The sequence below is a fragment of the Dreissena polymorpha genome, chromosome 14, assembly GCF_020536995.1.
Source record: "Dreissena polymorpha isolate Duluth1 chromosome 14, UMN_Dpol_1.0, whole genome shotgun sequence".
In the NCBI taxonomy this organism is placed as follows: Eukaryota; Metazoa; Mollusca; class Bivalvia; order Myida; family Dreissenidae; genus Dreissena; species Dreissena polymorpha.
In genome coordinates, this window is record NC_068368.1 from 59,545,086 (window position 1) to 59,566,950 (window position 21,865).

General features: G+C 38.7%; 2 protein-coding genes across 7 annotated transcripts in view; both read right to left on the minus strand.

Annotated features, from left to right (window-relative positions):
- Positions 1 to 1,011: 1,011 nt before the first annotated feature.
- LOC127857892 (uridylate-specific endoribonuclease-like) lies at positions 1,012 to 12,428 on the minus strand. Its single transcript, XM_052394617.1, is given in 10 exon segments — positions 1,012 to 1,166; positions 1,597 to 1,746; positions 3,927 to 3,977; positions 3,979 to 4,026; positions 5,824 to 5,951; positions 6,945 to 7,144; positions 7,881 to 7,998; positions 9,678 to 9,800; positions 10,376 to 10,492; positions 12,219 to 12,428. Coding segments are annotated over 10 exon segments (1,083 nt in total). The 5' UTR covers positions 12,286 to 12,428; the 3' UTR covers positions 1,012 to 1,085.
- Positions 12,429 to 14,559: 2,131 nt separating this feature from the next.
- LOC127857890 (cytochrome P450 3A9-like) overlaps positions 14,560 to 21,865 on the minus strand; it is a 28,806-nt gene continuing 21,500 nt past the window's right edge. For all 6 annotated transcript variants that reach the window (XM_052394612.1, XM_052394614.1, XM_052394615.1 and 3 more), the window contains 5 exons: positions 19,257 to 19,414; positions 18,545 to 18,633; positions 17,704 to 17,841; positions 16,724 to 16,887; positions 14,560 to 14,992 (listed from right to left, as the gene is read on the minus strand). In XM_052394612.1, coding sequence (XP_052250572.1) covers positions 16,788 to 16,887; positions 17,704 to 17,841; positions 18,545 to 18,633; positions 19,257 to 19,414 — 485 coding nt within the window. In that variant the 3' untranslated portion in view covers positions 14,560 to 14,992; positions 16,724 to 16,787. The remainder of the gene's footprint in view (positions 14,993 to 16,723; positions 16,888 to 17,703; positions 17,842 to 18,544; positions 18,634 to 19,256; positions 19,415 to 21,865) is intronic.

Below are 21,865 nucleotides of genomic sequence, written 5' to 3' on the forward strand. Positions count from 1 at the left end.
GGGCCAGTTTGGTCCTCTTGTTTGGACTTTCACTCGAGTCTGAAGTGATTGGTAAGCTATTAGAACAGTGCATTGCATGTGTCATCATTTCGTAAAGCGCTCTGCATGTGAGCATTTAGAGCCAGTATGTTTCTCTTATGATGATTTCACCTTCAGATGTTGTAACTTACTATGCAGGTGAACGCTTTGAGCCAGTATGTTCGTGTTGTTATGAATTCACCTCAGCCTGAACAAATGGGGTAATCACGTGATAATCAAGATGGTTACATTACATTCACATTCATGATGCGGCGTCTCATCAGGGTCAGTGCTGTTTGCCTAAAGGAATTTCTGTAAGAAATATTCTAAATATAGAAATAAATATACTAGGCATCCCTAATTTTGGAAATAAATTGATCCAATTAAGAAGGATGGGAGAGTCCACTAGGCATAAATGGGTTAACATTGGAAGAAAAAAATCGCAAACACAACGGCATATTATACAAGAAACCGTTGGAGACGGATGATGCTCCCCAAAGTTGTTTTTTGTCACAATATTGAACTATATATTCAGATAAAAGGAAACGTTTTGAGGGCACAGTAGTTGTGGGACAATAATTTTTTTATAGAAAACTTCAAAGGGCCATAACTCTGTGAAAAATCATCCGACCTGAACCCGCTGATAATATGCACATCTCCTCTTGGTAGTGAAGCTTCCCATAAAGTTTTAATTGAATTCCGGTCATTAGTTGCTGAGAAATAGCCCGGACAAAAAATTTGCACGGACAGACAGACAGACGCACACACGGACAGACGAAGCGGCGACTATATGCTCCCCCCCAAAATAAATTTTTGGGGAGCATAAAAAGGAACAAAGCCAGCACGTTTGAATGTTGTACTTGAAAGACAGACCGACACATATGCCAACGGCGATTCCCGGATACCCCCCATCACACCCTAATTTCGTTGTAGGGGTAACTGGCATTCTGGTCATTTTGATATGAACTCGTTTTGACTAGGTACACAGGACAATATCGGTGTAAACGTTTATTGCATCTGACATAGAAGCGAATCTTATCAGACGACTCTTTGCTGAGTCATCGGTGTTAGATGGCCGGATATGCTGAGCCAATCTGGTTACCGGCTTTGTGAGCGATGTCCCAGGTCTGTACAGAGAGACTGTTTCCCTGCAGACAGTGAACAACACAAAATGGTCCATGAGTCAATAAACTTCAGAGAAGAGTAAACTTCAAATTAGAGAAATCAACAGAGACCAAATATCACATATAAATGTAAGAAATGTTATAATGGGGACTAATTCACCGATTTGAAAACTCCCTGGAAGGACTAGACTTTCATGAAAATATTCATTTAAAGGCTTTGCGTATGAATATCTGGCACCGCACTTAGGTATTCCACTCCGTGTAATGGTCTTTGGTTAGTTAGTTAATGGTTGCTACAGTTTGACTACAGCGGGATGCCAGTATAGATATTAGACACCCGAGTTCGTAGATGTTTGCAATCATTACTACTCGATAAAGCTAGGAAAGCCGAGATGAACTTTCCGCTTTTAGCCGAAGTAGCCGAAATGGTGAGAGGCCATTTTTGCACACTTACATTTAGAGCGAAATTGCACTTGGCATTGGGATGCATGAGCGCACACACAGTGTAGATAGCCAGGTCACATTCGGGGCTAGTGCCCAGAAAGAAGGAGCCCTTGCCTTTCGGGGCCCCGAACCAGGTGAACGCGGCCCCTTTCACATTCGGCTGCAATATAATGCGGCGAAACTTAGTTTAAAATACTTATTTATTATATCAGAGAATACTTCACGATGCCCGTGTGCTTATAAATAATGTATATTATACTAGTAGATTATGTCAGTGATTATAATACAAGCTTCATGGATGCTTATGTGAGTTCTATGCCAGGTAGTTAACTTGAAAGGATTCTGCACAAATAATCAATTTGTTATGAATATACATGAACATTGTAGTTGCAAGAGGAAAATTACATTGTTCTAATACTTATGTAAACTTGTCCTCTTTAGAAGTATCAACTAATATGTCTTCGAAATTTGCAATAAATAACTATAAATAAGAATAGTTACAAGTAACGCCAACAACTTGGTATTGATACAAGCAACGTCGAAAACTTGGTATTGGTACCAGCAACGCCGACAACTTGGTATTGATACAAGCAACGCCGACAACTTGATATAGTTACAAGAAATGACGAACACTTGGTATTAACACAAGTAACGCCGACAACTTGGTATAGTTACAAGAAATGCCGAAAACTTGGTATCGATACAAGTAAAGCCGAGAACTTGATATAGTTACAAGAAATGCCGAAAACGTGGTATTAATACAAGTAATGCCGACAACTTAGTATTGATACAAGCAACGTCGACAACTTGGTATTGATACAAGCAACGTCGACAACTTGGTATTGATACAAGCAACGCCGACAACTTGGTATAGTTACAAAAAATGCCGAAAACTTTGTATTAATACAAGTAACGCCGACAACTTGTTATAGTTACAAGAAATTCCGAAAACTTGGTATTAATACAAGTAACGCCGACAACTTTGTATAGCTACAAGAAATGCCGAAAACTTTGTATTAATACAAGTAACGCCGACAACTTGTTATAGTTACAAGAAATTCCGAAAACTTGGTATTAATACAAGTAACGCCGACAACTTTGTATAGTTACAAGAAATGCCTACAACTTGGTATTAATACAATTAACGCCAACAACTTGGTATATATATATATATGTATATATATATATATATATATATATATATATATATATATATATATATATATATATATATATATATATATATATATATATATATATATATGTGTGTGTTACAATTAACGCCGACAACCTGGTATAGTATTAGTAACACGAAATGCCGTGAACGAGAAATTAATACAAGTAACGCCGACAGCTTGGTATTGTTACAAGAAATGCCGACAACTTGGTATTAAAACAAGTAACGCCGAGAACTTGCTAAAGTTACAAGAAATGCCGAAAACTTTGTATTTATAATAGTGACGCCGAGAACTTGTTATAGTTACCAGAAATGCCGAAAACTTGGTATTGATACAAGTAACGCCGAGAACTTGCTTTAGTTACAAGAAATGCCAAAAACTTTGTATTAATACAAGTAACGCCGACAAATTGTTGTAGTTACAAGAAATGCCGAAAACTTGGTATTAACACAAGTATAACGCCGACAACTTGGTATAGTTACAAGAAATGCCGATAACTTGGTATTAATACAAGTAACGCCGACAACTTTGTATAGTTACAAGAAATGCCTACAACTTGGTAGTAATACAAGTACCACCGACAACTTGGTATAGTTACAAGTAACGCCATCAACCTGGTATAGCATTGGTAACAAGAAATGCCGAGAACGTGAAATTAATACAAGTAACGCCGACAACTTGGTAGAGTTACAAGAAACGTCGACAACTTGGTTTAGAATAGTTACAAGTAACGCATACGACTTGATTTAGATACAAGCAACGCCAACTGCTTGGTATTGTTACAAACAGCGCCGACATCGCCAGCCTGGTAGATCCAGATCTTCAAACAACGGCTACAAAATATCTGTATTCAGAGAAGGGATGCGACTTGATAACTTTACACAATTCTTACTGTTAAAAGACCTAACTGTCATATACGTAGAACAACCAAAGTAAAGTTTAAAATAAAAGCTATTCAACATATTGGTGCCCTAAGAAACGGCATAACGTTAAGCATGTTATTTCATGTCTTTAGATGCCCGTAAACAGAGCTTCTAATAATTATGTTGTTACAAATGTTAAACATTGCTAACACACACGTTTTAAGGGTAACAAACCTGGAACTAACCCTCAAAACAAACAATCAGAACTGTGTATGAAAACTTTCTAAGCAAAGGTCTACCTCGGCCTGAGACACCATGGAGGTGTAATCTAGGTTCCCGGCTTTCTCCTGGAAGGTAGAACTGAATCCAGCTGTGGAAACCGGAAACGGAGGAGGTTCCCTAATTGATGAACAAAGACAAGTTTAGTGTGTTTTGAAAGTTTCACATTGTCCATATACTTGTTCTATTATTGTTTATTCTAGTAACACGACGGCTATGTATATAATGTCGATGCTTGTTGCGTGACAACTTTGTCTGCCATTTATAGAATGTCGATACATCTATTTAAATATTACTTTGTATACAATGTAAAATCATGTGTTTTTGCAACTTTTTAAAAGAAAATATTGCAATGTTAATGATTTTGTGACGCTGCAGCTATTTATAGAATGGAAATGTGGAAAAACACCTTCCTTTTACAACAGTATCAAAGTTTGGTGAGCAACACCTAATACTTTAATGCCATAGTCTTTGGCGACACTATAATTTATAGACTATTAATGAGATGACGCGAATGTTATATAATGTGATATAATGCAGCTCTCCGACCATTGCATGCTTGAACCCGGATGTGTCTTACCTGCAGTTCTCGAACCATGGCATGCTTGAACCCGGAGTTGTCTTACCTGCAGTTCTCCGAACCATGGCATGCTCGAATCCGGAGTTGTCTTACCTGCAGTTCCCCGATCATGGCATGCTCGAACCCGGAGTTGTCTTACCTGCAGTTCCCCGACCATAGCATGCTAGAACCCGGAGCTGTCTTACCTGCAGTTCTCCGGCCATGGCATGCTCGAACCCGGAGCTGTCTTACCTGCAGTTCTACGACCATGGCATGCTCTAACCCGGAGCTGTCTTAACTGCAGTTCTCCGACCATAGCATGCTAGAACCCGGAGCTGTCTTACCTGCAGTTCTCCGACCATGGCATGCTCGAACCCGGAGCTGTCTTACCTGCAGTTCTCCGACCATAGCATGCACAAACCCGGAGCTGTCTTACCTGCAGTTCTCCGACCATGGCATGCTCTAACCCGGAGCTGTCTTACCTGCAGTTCTGCGACCATGGCATGCTCTAACCCGGAGCTGTCTTACATGCAGTTCTCCGACCATGGCAGGCTCTAGCCCGGAGCTGTCTTACCTGCAGATCTCCGACAATGGCATGCCCAAACCCGGAGCTGTCTTACAAGCAGTTTTCCGACCATGGCATGCTCGAACCCGGAGCTGTCTTACCTACAGTTCTCCGACCATGGCATGCTCGAACCCGGAGCTGTCTAACCTACAGTTCTCCGACCATGACATGCCCAAACCCGGAGCTGTTTTTACCTGCAGTTCTCCGACCATGGCATGACCAAACCCGGAGCTGTCTAACCTGCAGTTCTCCGACCATTGCATGCCCAAACCCGGAGCTGTTTTACCTGCAGTTCTCCGAACCAAGGCATGCTCTAACCCGGATCTGTTTTAGTTGCAGTTCTCCGACCATGGCATGCTCGAACCCGGAGCTATCTTACCTGCAGTTCTCCGACCATGGCATGCTCTAACCCGGAGTTGACTTACCTGCAGTTCTCCGACTATGGCATGCTCTAACCCGGAGTTGTCTTACCTGCATTTCTCCGATCATAGCATGCTCTAACCCGGAGCTGTCTTACCTGCAGTTCTCCGACCATGGCATGCTCTATCCCGGAGCTGTTTAACCTTCACTTCTCCGACCATGGCATGCCCAAACCAGAAGCTATCTTACCTGCAGTTCTCCGACCATGGCATGCTCAAACCCGGAGCTGTTTTACCTGCAGTTCTCCGACCATAGCATGCTCTAACCCGGAGCTATCTTACCTGCAGTTCTCCGACCATGGCATGCTAAAACCCGGAGCTGTCTTACCTGCAGTTTTCCGACCATTGCATGCTCGAATCCGGAGCTGTCTTACCTGCAGTTCTCCGACCATGGCATGCTCGAAACCGGAGCTGTCTAGTATGGAACTGCTGGATGAGCGAGAGTAGAAGTTGAACCAGAGCTCGGACACGAGACCACGGAACGAGCTGGCAGTGGCCTTGCCTAGAAAAGGTGTACACATGTCTAGTTTGCGGTGAAAAATGCGCCTATTGTTGAATATACTTGCGAAGTCATTGTTAGTGTAGCATGTATTATTTTTCTTACAACGAACCACGGAAGACACAGTCATGTGGTTCTTAATAGGAAATTATATTTTATTAATAATGCACATTGCCATAGGCCAATATCTAATGCTCAAAACACCGTATACTTTACAGTATGTGTTCAAGGCAAGTCATTCAATACAGAATTTGAGGATATCTCCACTCAAATTTAAGTTAGTTGTACAAAGCACTTAAACGTTTCGTTTACTTTCTTTTTGTATTCTTTAAATTCGCCACAAGCTCAATGCAACTAAACACTCCTTTTTATTGCAGTATTTTGTTTTCTGTAAATTGATTTATTTCGGATGCATTATTCTTTCGGACACATCAGGTTAAAATAAATATGTGGCGCTTCCCTACACAGCACAAGACTTAACCTAAATGGAAGATTTGTCAGTAAAAACTAAATAGCTGAAAATTTTACCTGTCGTTCAAAATTCGTCCAATATTTCGCGATTCTATTGAATAAATTACGTAAGTTGTCACCTAAGATGATATGAAATGGTGCATAAAATGAAATGCCTATGAATATGTAACACCATGTGAGATGAGAAAGGTCATGGCTAAGAATAATAGCCTTATTGGATATGAAAAGTTTCATTAAGATACTGCAGTCTTTCCTCTTCACGCACAGCACATGTTAAACCTAATGGTAGTTTTTTTTTATTCAGAGATTGTCGAAAGGGCCGTTTAGATGTAAGTTTCTTTAAGCATTGGCCACACTACGTCCATTATATATACTCGGCAGACCCTTACTTTTTTATTGGGATAAAAATGTACAACGAATGCTCACAACTTTATATTGACCAAAAATTGACATAAGGAAGTGGGGGCAAGTTTTCACCTTTATAAAAGATTAAGACTCTTTCAAATAAACACCCATATTAATGACCTTGTGAGATCAGAAAGTTCATGCCAATGGTCATCGCCTCTGAGGACATGAGGAGGTTCATGAAATTGTTGATCTCCGTGCTTTCTGCGCTGGACTGCGACTCGGCCCGGCCAATGGTTCGGTCGTAGTTGTCGAGGAGGGCGATGAAGGCTTGATACGTGGGACGGGAGAAAAATGCTTCGTTCACATAGCTGAACAGCCTGTGAAGAGTTAGAAACGTTAGCGTATGAGCCGTGTATCTGGTACAGTATGACATCGTGCAGTGTCATCACAGATTAGCATGTGCAGTCCGCTAACGCTCATCAGGGGCGACACTTTCCGCCGAGACTTCGTTAAGAAAATACTTCATATGCACGAACAATTCCAAAAAAGGGAAAAGTGATTAGCCTGTGCAGACTGGGCATGCTTATCTTGGACGACATTACGCCCATGCATCAACCACCATGTTCACAGAGCGCGGTTTATATATTAATGCATATGATCTTGCGGTAAGTTTATAAGCGCAGTCAAGAGACAATGGAGAGTCTAGCTAAATCGTTGAGATAGAAGCTTGTAAGACATGCATTTGACTGTGTTTTTAATTGGATAACGATTTCAGTATTATAAAAGTTTATTTAGAATTAATTTCAATATTTGCACTGAACATAATGTGGTTAGCTATATATTATCCAAAACTACTTATACCCAAACGTACACTCTGTACTATTTCTGGTGAAGTTTGTGTTGGCACTCGGTGCAAATTTGTTTAATGACTATGGGAGGGATGAGACAACACAACATTTCTTGAAAATAACTTTTAACTAAAGACACATAATGATAGTCGGCAGCCAACATCACGTATTAAAATTATAAAATCGATTTCCTTAAAACACAAGCGGGTTTAGTCAAAACTATTGGATGTGATCTATTGTAAAGAAGGTCCAGATAACCAATTACTTGGTGTTTCCGTTCAGATCTATGACGATATCGGTACCGACGTTCATACGGTTCGTGTCGCTGTTCCAGATGTCCTGTATGGCCGCCGCCAGCGTGGAGACACCGGGGGTTGATCCACCTATGTGCGATCAATAAAAATGAGCCGCGTTCAGGGAAAACTGGACTTATTTATGTGCGTGAATTGTCGATCCGCTTTAGCCTGTGCAGTCCTCACTGAATAATCAGGGACGCCATTATGCGCCTAGACTAGATTTTCATTTAGAAGAGACTTCCTTTAAACCAAAAAATGCATAACAGGGAAAAGTGTAGTCCCTGAATATCCTGCGGACTGCACAGGCTAATATGGGACTACGCTTTACGCACATGCACTCAGTCTCGTTTCCACAGAGATTGGCTCAAATGATTGAAAAGTACTCGTCGGGATTTCAGCCGCCTATGCACGATTGACATACACAATGATTGAATGGCATTCGTCGGGGCAAGAACCGCCCATGAGTGACCTATGGTTTTCGCCTGTCATGTACAATCGACACACAAAATAATTAAATGGTTTCCGCCGGGGCAAAGGCGGGCAAAATCCGCAACGATTGATTACCGATAAACACGCAAAATAATTCTATGTTGTTATGTGTTGAGCGGTGAATGCACCCAATATGTAACTTTGGCCACGTGCATATGTGTTCGGGCTTTTTCTGAAGCCATTAAAGAGGCAAGTTTTAAGTTGCAGGTATACAAAGCAATCATCTTCTTCCTAAGATAGCTTCCTGAAAGATTTACTAAAATAGATACCCGTTCACTAACGTATACCCAGTTTCATGATCTACCCGAGATTGCGTTTGATTACACGATCAACCTCCGTGTGCTTCGATTATATATTTTAAGAATAATGACTTGCTACTGAAGAATGTATCTTCATTTAAATACGTTGTACAAACATACGATCATGTCTAATCAAACCATCGTCCAGTGACTGTAAAATTCGGTATTGCAATACACATTTCTTAGAATAGCGCCTGGTTGTATAACGAACAGAATCGACTTCGTGGAATTACATCTTATAGGAGCGTCACTTCGCAGTATCATGTTTTTACGTGAAATATGAATTGCAATGGGACTCATTATTCTGGGACCGGACCATTCATTTGTTCGTGGTCACGCATCTGTCTTAGTATTGCATCCAAACATAATAATAAAAAGGATAACGTATGGCTTTACTTTCTAATATACATTATATCGTCAGTTCGTTGTCATACACATCGCGAGTCGCAGTAACGTGTAATGATGTGTATTATTTAAGGAAACCTTTTAAAAGATTCCATACATTTTTCCTATTTATTGTTTGGCAGTTTTGGAGTCCTTAACGTATATCAACTCCACCGTTAACACAGGTGGCCCGATAGTCCGAACGGCAGTCGTTTTACGTACATGTAGCGTACTTCCAACGTTAACACAGGTGGCTTGATAAGTTATTGAGTCCTGGACGTAACGTTCCTCTACCGTTAATACAGCTTCCCTAGTTACGGAGTCCTGAACGTAGCGTTACTCAACCTTTAACTCAGTTTGCCTATTTTTAGAGTGCTGAACGCAACGTAGCTCCACTGTTAACACAAGTTACCTAGTTATGGAGTCCTGAACGTAACGTACATCCACCGTTAATACATTTAGCCTATTTATGGAGTGCTGGACGTATGGTACCTCCACCGTAAACACAAGTGGCCTAGTTATGGACTTCAGAGCATAACGTACCTCCACCGTTAACACAGTTAGCCTATTTATGGAGTGCTGAATGTTACGTACCTCCACCGTTAACACAAGTGACCTGATAGTCCGAGCAGCAATCGCCGTACGTAACACAGGACGGGTTACACTGGCACGGCCGGTTGAAATCCGCCGACTGACCGCAGCGACCCTGACAGTTGTCTGAGTGGAAACAACAACACTATTTGAGCCGCGCTCTGTATAAACGTGGTTATGCACATTTGATACGGTTGTTGTCTCTTTGAAACACCCTTGCTAATGCATGTACAAGAGTAGATTCTATACTTTTTTTTCTCATGAAACTCTTTATTTATTTATCGCACTGACCTTGATAGTCGTCTGTGTGAAACACAATTAAGGTCATAGACAGAGATTTGGTAAAGTAAAGAATGTTATAAACACGCGGAGAAGATTCTAGTATACCTAACTTTAAGACTTGGCTAGTCCAAACATTAAGGCAACATTGTGTTAGATCGCGGTTTGTATTATATCTTTCTGTTTGGAAAGGATCCCTTGATCATAAGTTAGCCCCCACCCCCACCCCTGGGTGCAAAAAGGTACCATGTGACCTTGAAATTAGAAGGCACTTGGTAACTTTTTGCAACGATGCGAACGTTTCTTTATGTTCAGAAATTAAGAGACCGCTTTTGTTTTATGTGTGTGAGCTTTCTGCGATTCTCGATTTTGAATTGAGACTGAGATAGTTTGGAATCGCCCCTCGAACTTTAGCAGCTTACCTTCCTGGCAATAAACACTGAAGTCCGGACAGCAATCGCCATACCTGCTACACGCAGAGTTACACTGGCAGTTGAAGGCGCTGTTCAGAGGGTCCCCGCATCGACCCGCGCATGAATCTGACGTGAATCAGACATACAAATAGACGTAAGTAGTATTTAATGTGGCACGCGACTTCATAGTATGTGTGCAACGAAAATATAAACGGTAATACAATCTGGTAAATTTCTGCAACTATGCATACTTGGATATATGGAATATGAAAAACAAAAATCCTTTCTTATCTTTCAAAATTTGGAACATGTTCAGCAGTTAAAAGTTTGCCGCGGTCAAAGGTCAATTCAAAATTCAGTGCAAAGGTATTGCATTTAAGTTTCCCCTCTGTTAGTCTAGCATGCATGGAATGATTTGAATATAACTACTGATTATATCCATTAATCAGCCGGTTTGCCGCAAAGAGCTTTTCTCTTCCTTGGTCAAATGTCGAGGTTACAATTCAAGGTCAAGGGGTATGAATTTTCGTTTTCCATCTTTAACGTTAACATATGTAGACGGACTTGTATATCATTTTAGATTATTACTTCTCATAACCAGAAATATCTCGCGAGCGACGCCCATGCTCGGCGGTAAAGGGTCAAGGTCGTAAGGTAATACATTTTTCTTTCCGCTCTATTATTTTACATGCATTGAATGATTTTGATGCATCTTTGGATTAATAGTTATCCCCACGATAAAGCAATTAGTCGGTAACGAATCCCCCGCTCCTCGGTGAAAGATCAGAGTCGAAATTCAAAGTCAACGGTCATTTTTTGTGCACTGTAACTTTTAAAAACCATGAAGATTTTAATTTAAATCTGGGTTCTTATTCCCCATGTTCAGACAATTAGTTGCTTGCAAATCCAATGCCCCTCTGAGAACGGTGAAGGTCACATTTCAAGGTAAAAGGTCGTGAATTATGTTTTAATGCTCTTTAAATTTTTAACGTCTCAGGGAATATTTATATATTTCGGGTTATTAATTAATCCCCATTACCAAATGTTGTGTCACGTAGTATTCTTATCGCTCCTAGGTCAAAGGTAAAGGTAAAATTCAAAGTCAAATGTTTTAGCTTTAATTTTGATTCTTTAAATTTAAATGCATAGGAGGAGTTTAATAATGCCTGTACTTATTATTTGAAAGCTGGCAAAAGGACGTGTCATGAAACATAAAAGGTCGATGTCAAAAGGTCAAAGGTCATGAATTGTCATGTCTGCTCCTTGCAATCAGATTTTCGTGGGTATATGTTATATACTGAGGCGAGCCTTGCTTTTACTTATTGTCAATTTGGTTTAAAGGGACTGTCCAACAGATTAAAGCGTCGTTCGACGCGAATCGATATTTTGGGGAACTACGAGGATTACTTATTTAGCTCAAAAATACCTCCGCATTAGACGTGAGCGTGGATGGTCGAGTGGTAAAGTCGGGAGATATTTTACTTCGAGCTTCCATGACTCTAGCGGTCAGTGGTTCGAGCCCTGTGGAGGTTAACGTTTTTTCTTCTTTTTTTTTTTAAATTGTATTCTTATTTTTTACTGGAGATTTTTAGTTCAAATGTTTAAATTTATCAATATAAAGCATTTTAAGCAGTTAATGACAAGCTTTAATACATGCCAAAATCTGTTGGACGGCCCCTTTAATTTAGGCTATACACGTGTTAGAGCAAATAAAGGTATAAACATTGCACGTATCAATTGTGTCTTTAATGCGATGACCCAAACTTATGCAAAAGTTTTTCATGAACATAACGTTATAAAATTACAACAGCTGAACTACGATGAAACAAAACTTAATACAAGTTTTACATACCAGATTGTGCGCAAACAATTCCAATCCATACTGTTGCCAAACATATTGTCAGAATTGATTCCCTCATGGCTGAAGTCACGGTGAACGTTTGATATTACCACCTTGTGCACCAGTTCAACAGAATGCAGTGCTAATTTACTTGAGTTCAAATCTCCTTTTGCTTTTACATTATCTACAAGCCAAGACTACCACTTTGACATACGTTTGGTTTAATTACCAAGATCATATGCAGATGATTCAACCATCTGCACAATAATATATTAAATATAAAGAAGCATATTCCTTCGTGTATAATAAAAGTTATAATATAAATAAGGAAACTGACATGTCGCCAATATTTATTCTAACTCGAAATGAGTCACTTTATTTTTAGAAAAAAACAGAAGATGAACAAAACAACGTTTACTTTAAGGACGAGAATAAAGAAAACGTATATATTATTTTAATATTGGAGTTTCAATAAAATATATGACGCGTGCTTCTTAAATAAGGAGCATTGTCATAAACTAGCGTCGTTCAGCGAATGCCCGGAGAGCTGATGTTGATGTGTGCTATCTGTAGACATTTTGGAAACAGTTAAAATGGAAGTATACAAAATGCGTTAGAGCAGGTTCTTGAACAATCCCAGTCCTTTCCTTTTTACAACTTTATCATAGTTTGGTTATTAATATTCGAACCTTATGTATTATTTGGAACAATTAAAATCTACTGTTAATTATTTGTTTACATACTTATTCGTAACTGGTGCGATGTAAATTTGTGTCTGATACATACAATTAAGCGTCGATTTAAATCCGATTGTTTTCAACGCAAAACGGGAACAGAATGACTGAATACACTGCAAGTAGACATTCGATGCTAACAAATAATTGATTACTTTCACCTTGTCTTTTTATACGTTTACAATTCATTTTGGGCCCACGCGCAATTCTAAATACAATTTAACGTCGTTTGCCTGTCATGATATGATATATATCAAACACGCGTTTTTATTTAAAAAAAATCGGTGTTAAAGCAGTTGATAGATTGGTCTGTATACGTATTTTGAAACAAATGAATAATGCAAGCATGCCCCGAGTTTTAAAACCGCAATTTGAAACGCTGTCCGCTCTAAACCCACGATGTGCAACGCTGTCCGTTAAAACCTTCAAAACAAAAGGTTGTCCCGCAATGTGAAACGTTGTCATATATGAGACCTGCAATATCAAACGTTGTCCGCTTTAAACCCGCAATATGAAATGTTGTCCGTTTAAACTCACAGTTTAAAACGTTGTCCGTTATTTACCTGCAATGCGAAACGTTGTCCCTTTAAATCCAAAATGTGAAACATTGTACGTTAGAAGCCGAAATGTGTTACAATCGGAAACGTAGTCCGTTTTAAACCGCAATGAGCAACGTTCTCTGTTTAATTTCGCAATTCAAAACGTTGTCCGTTTCACCTGAACATACCAGTACTTATACTGGGTGTAATTGTTAAATGTTTACTTTTGCTTCGAAAAATACAATACTTGCAAATAATATCTTAATACACATGTTGTAATAACCGGCGTGTATATTGTAAATTAATTTAAAAATAACGCAATTAATTGATATTTTATATATCTTCAAAGTAGCCATTTCTGTAACGATTTATATCAATGATAGGTTCAATAGTTCTATTAATACTTCTCGGAACATTTATTTATACTAAGCCATCATTACAAATATTTAGGGATGGGACCGAATATCCGAATATTTAAAAATCGGCCGAATATTCGAATCCAAAATTCATATTCGAATATTCTATTGTAATGCAAAAATACTTATATCAATAGTCAACTTAACATAAATTGTATTATATTATTTTTATCATAAATTAACGCTATTAAATTAAATATATTACGTATTTTTAGTTAAGCGTTCTCACTTATTTAAAATTAGAAATTGTATGTGCCGCACATATAGTCAGAGCAGTTTGTGTGACCGACATTCTCAGTCGAAGCAATTGTTAAGTAAGTTCAGCATTTAGTTAATTTTAAACGGAAATGTATTGTGCAACTGCTTTAAAATATAATGTTTCTAGTGTATCCATAAGAGATTGAACATATTGATAATCTTCCACATTAATTACCTATATAAGTGGTAGGCATGTTTTGCATAATTTTTTGCCTCACTATGTTGTTCACACGAAATAATGTATATGTTTTCTTATAAGAAATCATTATCAAATTAACCAGACGGAATTTCGGTCGAGTGTTTCCTTAAGTTCGTCACGAATGTTTCACTTGTGCATTCTCCTGATAAGACGATTAGGACGGTCTTGCAGGAGAATTTTGTTGCGTCGCTTAAAAGCAAATTCAGCTTGGTACCATTATTCTATTTTACCTTTTTGTCCGTCTTATATTTCTCTTTTAATGACAATTAATAAATTAGAAATACCACTCAAAACAACAGTACATAAAATAAATATCCAATCTCAAAAAATACATATCTACTCTTATTTCAGATTCTCCACAAGTGTGCATGTTAACAAAATTAATTAAAATTCAAATGCAACACGATACACACTGCACATGAAACCATGCCCAATGCCATGTCATCCAGTATCTTGTATACTATTTACCGTCAATATGGTTCACTTCAAAGTAAAAATGAAACTCACATCAAAAATAGAAAGCATACGAAACATGTTATGGAAACGAGATATTTTCTCAGTTTTGGGTTCGATGTTCGAGTCGCAAATGCACCGGCGCACCAGGGCGGGCAAACCCGAGACGATTCCGAGGCAGGGGCACCTGTTTAATGGATACCATACTTGATAAAAACATATATGCTTATATATGCTTATACATAATGAAATCTGACATATATTTGAAAAAAAATGTGCAATCATATCTGTTTTACGGCATGACTGACTGAAATAAATACCTTTGCTAATTAAAGATTTAAAAATGACGTAATGACAATATTAGATGTGGTTCCGATCAGCACAAAAATGTTTGGGTTTTTACATTTACTTATCTTCAAATTTGAATCACTTGTTTCCCAGCAGTATAATATTATTACATTTACCACTATATACGGACATTGCATGCATGAATGGGAATATCACAGGCATGTTGTACCACTAATTTTTTGAAATGATACTATTTACTTATATTAAGATGCCATCAAATTTAGACATGATTTATTCCGGCCATTGCTCAGATATCCCTAGAAAATCATAGATTTTTTAATGTATTTATGTCGTTCTAATGATATGAAGTAAACATTTCTGGAATATCCATTCGCGTGCTTTTTGTACCAATAATCCAATGCACATATGACTATTAAGCAGCACTGATAGTTAACGTCTTGGTATTCCATTTTGCATTTATTATACAACCATGTGATATTATTAACAACTTGGTAATCCAATTCATTGATTGACATGTAGCTCTAACTAGCGATACCTATACTAAGAAACACACATTTAAAGATGTTGTGTCGACATTCATGTAAATGTCCACTTCCCTGTTTGGTCCTCCTTTGCAGACCGTGTACTTCATCAAGATGATATTGCATACATGTACACGTAAATCAGGGTGCAGAATCAACGGGGTTTTCAGAGTCTTACACACGTGCCGGACAGAATGTAAACACTGTTAAAAACTTTATTTTTTGCAAATATCTCAAGTTATTGAAATACTTTTCATCTTTCGTGCATAAAAGACAGTTTCTGTCAGTTTGTGCCGATATCTTAAGGTATAAGAATAAATCCTTGAATACGTCTGAAATCGGGGACAAAATTTCACGTTGCGCGAAGCATAACCATATTCATTTAACAAGAACACATGCTTATTAAATAAAGTAATTCTGATGTTTTTTCACATTGCCATAAGCAGCATTAACATCTGTCCTGTATGCACCAGTTGCAATTGTTACGAAAAATTGTTTTACCGGTGTGTTTACATCCATTAGCGTTTAACCCATTTATGCCTAGCGTCCTGAAAAAAGGACATTGCAAACAGCGTAGACCCAGATGAGACGCCGCATAATGCGGCGTCTCATCTGGGTCTGCGCTGTTTGCTTAAATTAATTTCTTTATGAAATATTGTAAATATAGAAATAAATATACTTGACACCCCTAATTTTGGAAATAAATTGATCCAATTTAGAAGGATGGGAGAGTCCACTGGGCATAAATGGGTTAATAGGGAACCCCATAAAATCACGTGATCATGCATCCCGAATTGTCCACTTACCTTTAGTTCTCTTCCTTTGCAGACCTTTACCTCCCAAAGATACTATTGCATGCATGTTAAAGTTAACTTTTATATGTACATGTTTTTCGTTTACATGGTATATGATAAGATATTTTGTACATATACATCTCTGCTAACCTTAAGCTCGCTTCCTTCGTAGACCATGTACTTCCTCAAGATGCTATTGTGTACAAATATATCTCTACTAACCTTAAGCTCGCTTCCTTTGTAGACCATGTACTTCCTCAATATGCTATTGTGTACAAATATCTCTCTACTAACCTTAAGCTCGCTTCCTTTGTAGATCCTGTACTTTCTCAAGATGCTGATGACGGTCATCTTGACCTCAAGCTGGGCTAGACGCATACCCACACAGTTCCGCGGCCCCACCCCGAACTGGCAGGTAGGCGTACTCGTTGATCTTGGACTTGTTCTCTGGCGAAAACCTGTGAATACAGGGATAAATAAAACACCAACAACATTACAGGGACATAATTTAGTGTTTGTATACGCTAATCTCTTATATAATGTATTTATTTTAGCCTTGTCATCGGGCGAAAACCGTGAAGACAATATGTTGATGCAAGATGAAAGTTTTTCACAAAAAATAAGCTTGTGCTTAATGCTGGAGTAAAATTCGAAACTTGTCATTGTTCGGAATACCCCACTAATATTGGGGTACAAACAAAACTGACCCAATCTTAAAGCTTATCAGGTCGCCGTGGCGTAATGGATATGGTGATCGGGAGGCCATGGGTTCGATCCCCATGTTGGAGCGTTTATTAGATCTCTCTAAAGACACCAAGTACTTTTCTACCAAGAAAACGGACTCGAGAGAGTTTCAATAAGCCTTCGGCTTTCGATCAGCTTTAATTAATAGGTTTACAGTAAAGCTGTTAAAATTCTCTTACTAAGCAAACTTACATTATCTGAATAAAACTAATTGTATGAAAGTATAAAATACATCGTACATTGTATGAGCACTGATGGCCGAGTGGTCTACGTGGTAGACTTTCACTCAAGGACTCCAGGGGGTCAGGGTTCGAGTCCTGTTGAGGGTTACTTTTTTCATTTTTTAAATGTTATTCTTGATTTTTTGCTGGAGCTTTTTAGATCCAATGTTTTACTTTTATCAACATAAAGCATTTAATGACAACCTTCAATTAATGCCAAAATCTGTGAAAAGGCCCCTTTAAGCCCAGTTTTTCCCAAAACGAGGCTTAAATTAAAACATGCAAACAGACAAATCTATATTAATTGACCTTTCTGGATTAAATGTGTACGGGTCTTCCCAATATTCCTCCAGGAAGTGCACTATATCTGTACTAATTGTGCAGTCCATTCCTTTTGGAATCTTCACTCCACATATCTCAATGTCACAATCAGGTTGACGGCCGAGTCTGAAGGGTATAAGAATTGCACATACATGTTTTCATAAAAACAAGCTAATTCGTTGAATTGATATACCCCGCCGCATAAATTGTGTTTAATGATGGGTGCAAAATTGAACGAAAAACTAAAAGTTGATTTAAAGGGTTATGCCTTTACTTACTTATTTGTAGTTACATCACACAAAAAACAACTAAGAGCAATAACTTAAAGGGCATTACACACAAATGTATTTCATACAAAAATCATAAACATGTGTCTTTTTTGGCTTGTATGTTTCTTGGCATTATTTGTTGTCTTAAAATGCGGTCGGGCCGAGACTTTTAGTCGCGTTCTGAGAAAACTGGGCATAATGCATGTGCGTAAAGTGTTGTCCCACATAAGCCTGTGCAGTCCGCACAGGCTAATCAGGGACGACACTTTCCGCCTAAATTGGATTTTTGCTAAGAAGAGACTTCATTTAAACGAAAAATGTCATAAACTTATTTAACCCAAAACATAAAAAAAAAAGAAAAAAAAGAAAACGAATTCAAATTCGTTAAAAGGTTAAGGAGGTGTTCACTTTACTTGGATAGGTAACACGAAACATAAATCATGTTTACTCAAGGCTTGATGAACATACCCGCTCTGGATCAGAAGACAATTTATTCCATAAATCTATATATTTCGACGAAGTAGTCCGGAGACAGCCGATGTATCACGATTGGTACATACCTTGTGTTAGGTGGGTGCATCCGTAATGTCTCCGACATGACCATATCCACGTATCGCATGGTGAACACATTGTCATAGGACAATTCCTTCTGCAAAATCAACCAAATTATGCTGCCATTAAAACTATATACTTTTATCAGCACGTTGTCATAAACAGCAAGAAAAGCCTACAAACGCGTGTTTTGTATTATTCTATTGCAGAAAAAATAATCCATACAAAATCAGTCATGAAGAGTTCACATATTACAATAATTGTTTACAAAATTACATCAAATATGTCTTTATGATGTGTATTTAAAAAATAAATAGGATTGAAACAAATAGCGTAATATAAATCTAAAATGTCCGGTTTGTAAAGTAAACAACAATTAAAGTATTTTTATACTGTCTAGTGACATAAATTGAAATAAAAAAAAAGCTCTTGATGGTGTGCATATACTTTATAAATAGTGTTTTACAATCATGTAAGTCCATTTGTCCGTAAAATTTAGGTTAAACATAAGATCCTCGTTTTGGGAAAACTGGGCTTAATGCATGGGTCGACACTTCCCGTCTAGACTGGATTTTCGCTAAGAAGAGACTTCCTTTAAACGACAAATACAGGCGGAAAGTGTCTTTCCTGATTAGCCTGTGATGTCTGCACAGGCTTATCTGGGACAACAATTTTCCAACAGGCATTAAGCCCAGTTTTCCCAGAACGCGGCTCACATACTTCTCCGATCTGTTCTTCAATCTCATCAACGAGTTTCTGTTGGAGGTCTTGATGCAGCGCCATTTCGTACAGGATCCAGACGATGGTGGCTGCCGTGGTGTCATAAGCCCCCACCATGAACGTGACAGAATTCGTGAGGATTTCGTCGTCAGTAAGACCTTGAAAAAAACATTTTTTTCACAACATTGTTGCTGTCTATAGTCATGTGTTCGTGGTGTCGCTGACCCCATACATGAACACGACCAAATTTGTGAGGATTTCGTCATCAGTAAGACCTTGAATAAAACACATCGTAAGCACCCACCATGAACGTGACAGAATTCCTGAGGATTTCGTGGCCAGTAAGACCTTGCATAAAACACATCGTAAGCCCCCAACTATGAACGTGACAGAAAACGTGAGGATTTCGTCGCCAGTAAGACCTTGAATTTAAGCACATCGTAAGCCCCCACCATATACGTGACAGAATACGTGAGGATTTCGTCGTCAGTAAGATCTTGAATTAAACACATCGTAAGCTCCCACCATTAACGTGACAAAATTCGTGAGGATTTCGTCGTCAGTAAGACCTTGAATAAAACACATCGTAATCCCCCACCATGAGCGTGACAGAATTCGTGAAGATTTCGTCGCCAGTAAGACCTTGCATTAAACCCATCGTAAGCTCCCACCATGAACGTGACAGAATTCGTGAGGATTTCGTCGTCAGTAAGACCTTGAATTAAACACATCGTAAGCTCCCACCATGAACGTGACAGAATTCGTGAGGATTTCGTCGTCAGTAAGATGTTGAAATAAACACATCGTAAGCCCCAACCATGAACGTGACAGAATTCGTGAGGATTTCGTCGTCAGTAAGACCTTGAATAAAACATATCGTGAGCACCACCATGAACGTGACAGAATTCGTGAGGATTTCGTCGCCAGTAAGACCTTGAATTATACGCACCGTAAGCCCCCACCATGAACGTGACAGAATTCATGAGGATTTCGTCGTCAGTAAGACCTTGAATAAAACACATCGTAATCCCCCACCATGAACGTGGCAGAATGCGTGAGGATTTCGTCGACAGTAAGACCTTGAATTAAACACATCGTAAGCTCCCACCATGAACGTGTCAGAATTCGTGAGGATTTCGTCATCAGTAAGACATTGAATAAAACACATCGTAATCCCCCACCACTAACGTGACAGAATTCATGAGGATTTCGTCGCCAGTAAGACCTTGAATAAAAGATATCGTAAGCTCCCACCATGAACGTGACAAAATTCGTGAGGATTTCGTCGTCAGTAAGACCTTGAATTAAACACATCGTAAGCCCCCATCATGAACGTGGCAGAATTCGTGAGGATATCGTCGTCAGTAAGACCTTGAATTAAACACATCGTAAGCGCTCAACCATGAAGTGACAGAACTCTTGAGGATTTCGTCGTCAGTAAGACCTTGAATTAAACACATCGTAAGCCCCCATCATGAACGTGGCAGAATTCGTGAGGATATCGTCGTCAGTAAGACCTTGAATTAAACACATCGTAAGCGCCCAAGCATGAACGTGACAGATTTTGTGAGGATTTCGTCGCCAGTAAGACCTTGAATTAGTCACATCGTAAGCCCCCATCATAAACGTGGCAGAATTCGTTAGGATATCGTCGTCAGTAAGATCTTGAATTAAACACATCGTAAGCTCCCACCATGAACATGACAGAATTCGTGAGGATTTCGTCGTCAGTAAGACCTTGAATTAAACACATCGTAAACCCCAACCATGAACGTGACTGAATTCGTGAGGATGTCGTCGTCGGTAAGACCTTGAAATAAACGTAGTTTGACAGCATTGTTGCATTCTTTAGCAACGTGGTGTCGTTAACTCGAAACATAAGCACACTTGAATTTATTAAGATTTCAGCGTCGTTTAGGCCTTAAACAAATCAATTTTGAAATTGTGTACTTGTACGATTTTTTTTTTTGGGGGGGGGGGGGGGGGCAAAACCCTCTGAAAACATCATTGGGAATATTGTCCATTCTTTTCATATGCACATAAACGTGTTGCATAAGCATAAATATGCGTGCCCCTGGTGAACGTGTGTTACGACAATTAAATTTACGTTAATTCTTCCCTTTGTTTTTTTTTGTTGAAACCTAATATGGTGCCCAGTTAAGTCAGAATGTTCAATAACTAATATTTAAGCCTTTCGTTGGTATTGGGCAAACGTATTGAGCTGTCGACAGTCACTATCAGCCTCCGCATAGAGATTTGATTGGAACCAGAATAGCTGGATCAAATCCCTGCCTTCATTACCAACATCGTGATGATAGCCTAGCCACGTGGTACAATAATTTTACCGTTGTTATTTTAACTTTTTTTGAATAAGGTAATTATTTTTTATCATGAACCTAAACTTATACACTATTTTCAAAATATAAAAGAAAAATGATACTACTTTTCATTATATAATACTTCAACAGAAACATAATCCTACCAAATCTGGTAGGATTTTGCTGTGGTGGCAGAGATTGAAAGAAAGGAACGACAACTCTGCGTGGAGATTGAGTCACTATAGGACGACGAACACTACATTCGACCACTACTGCGCACCGATTATTATG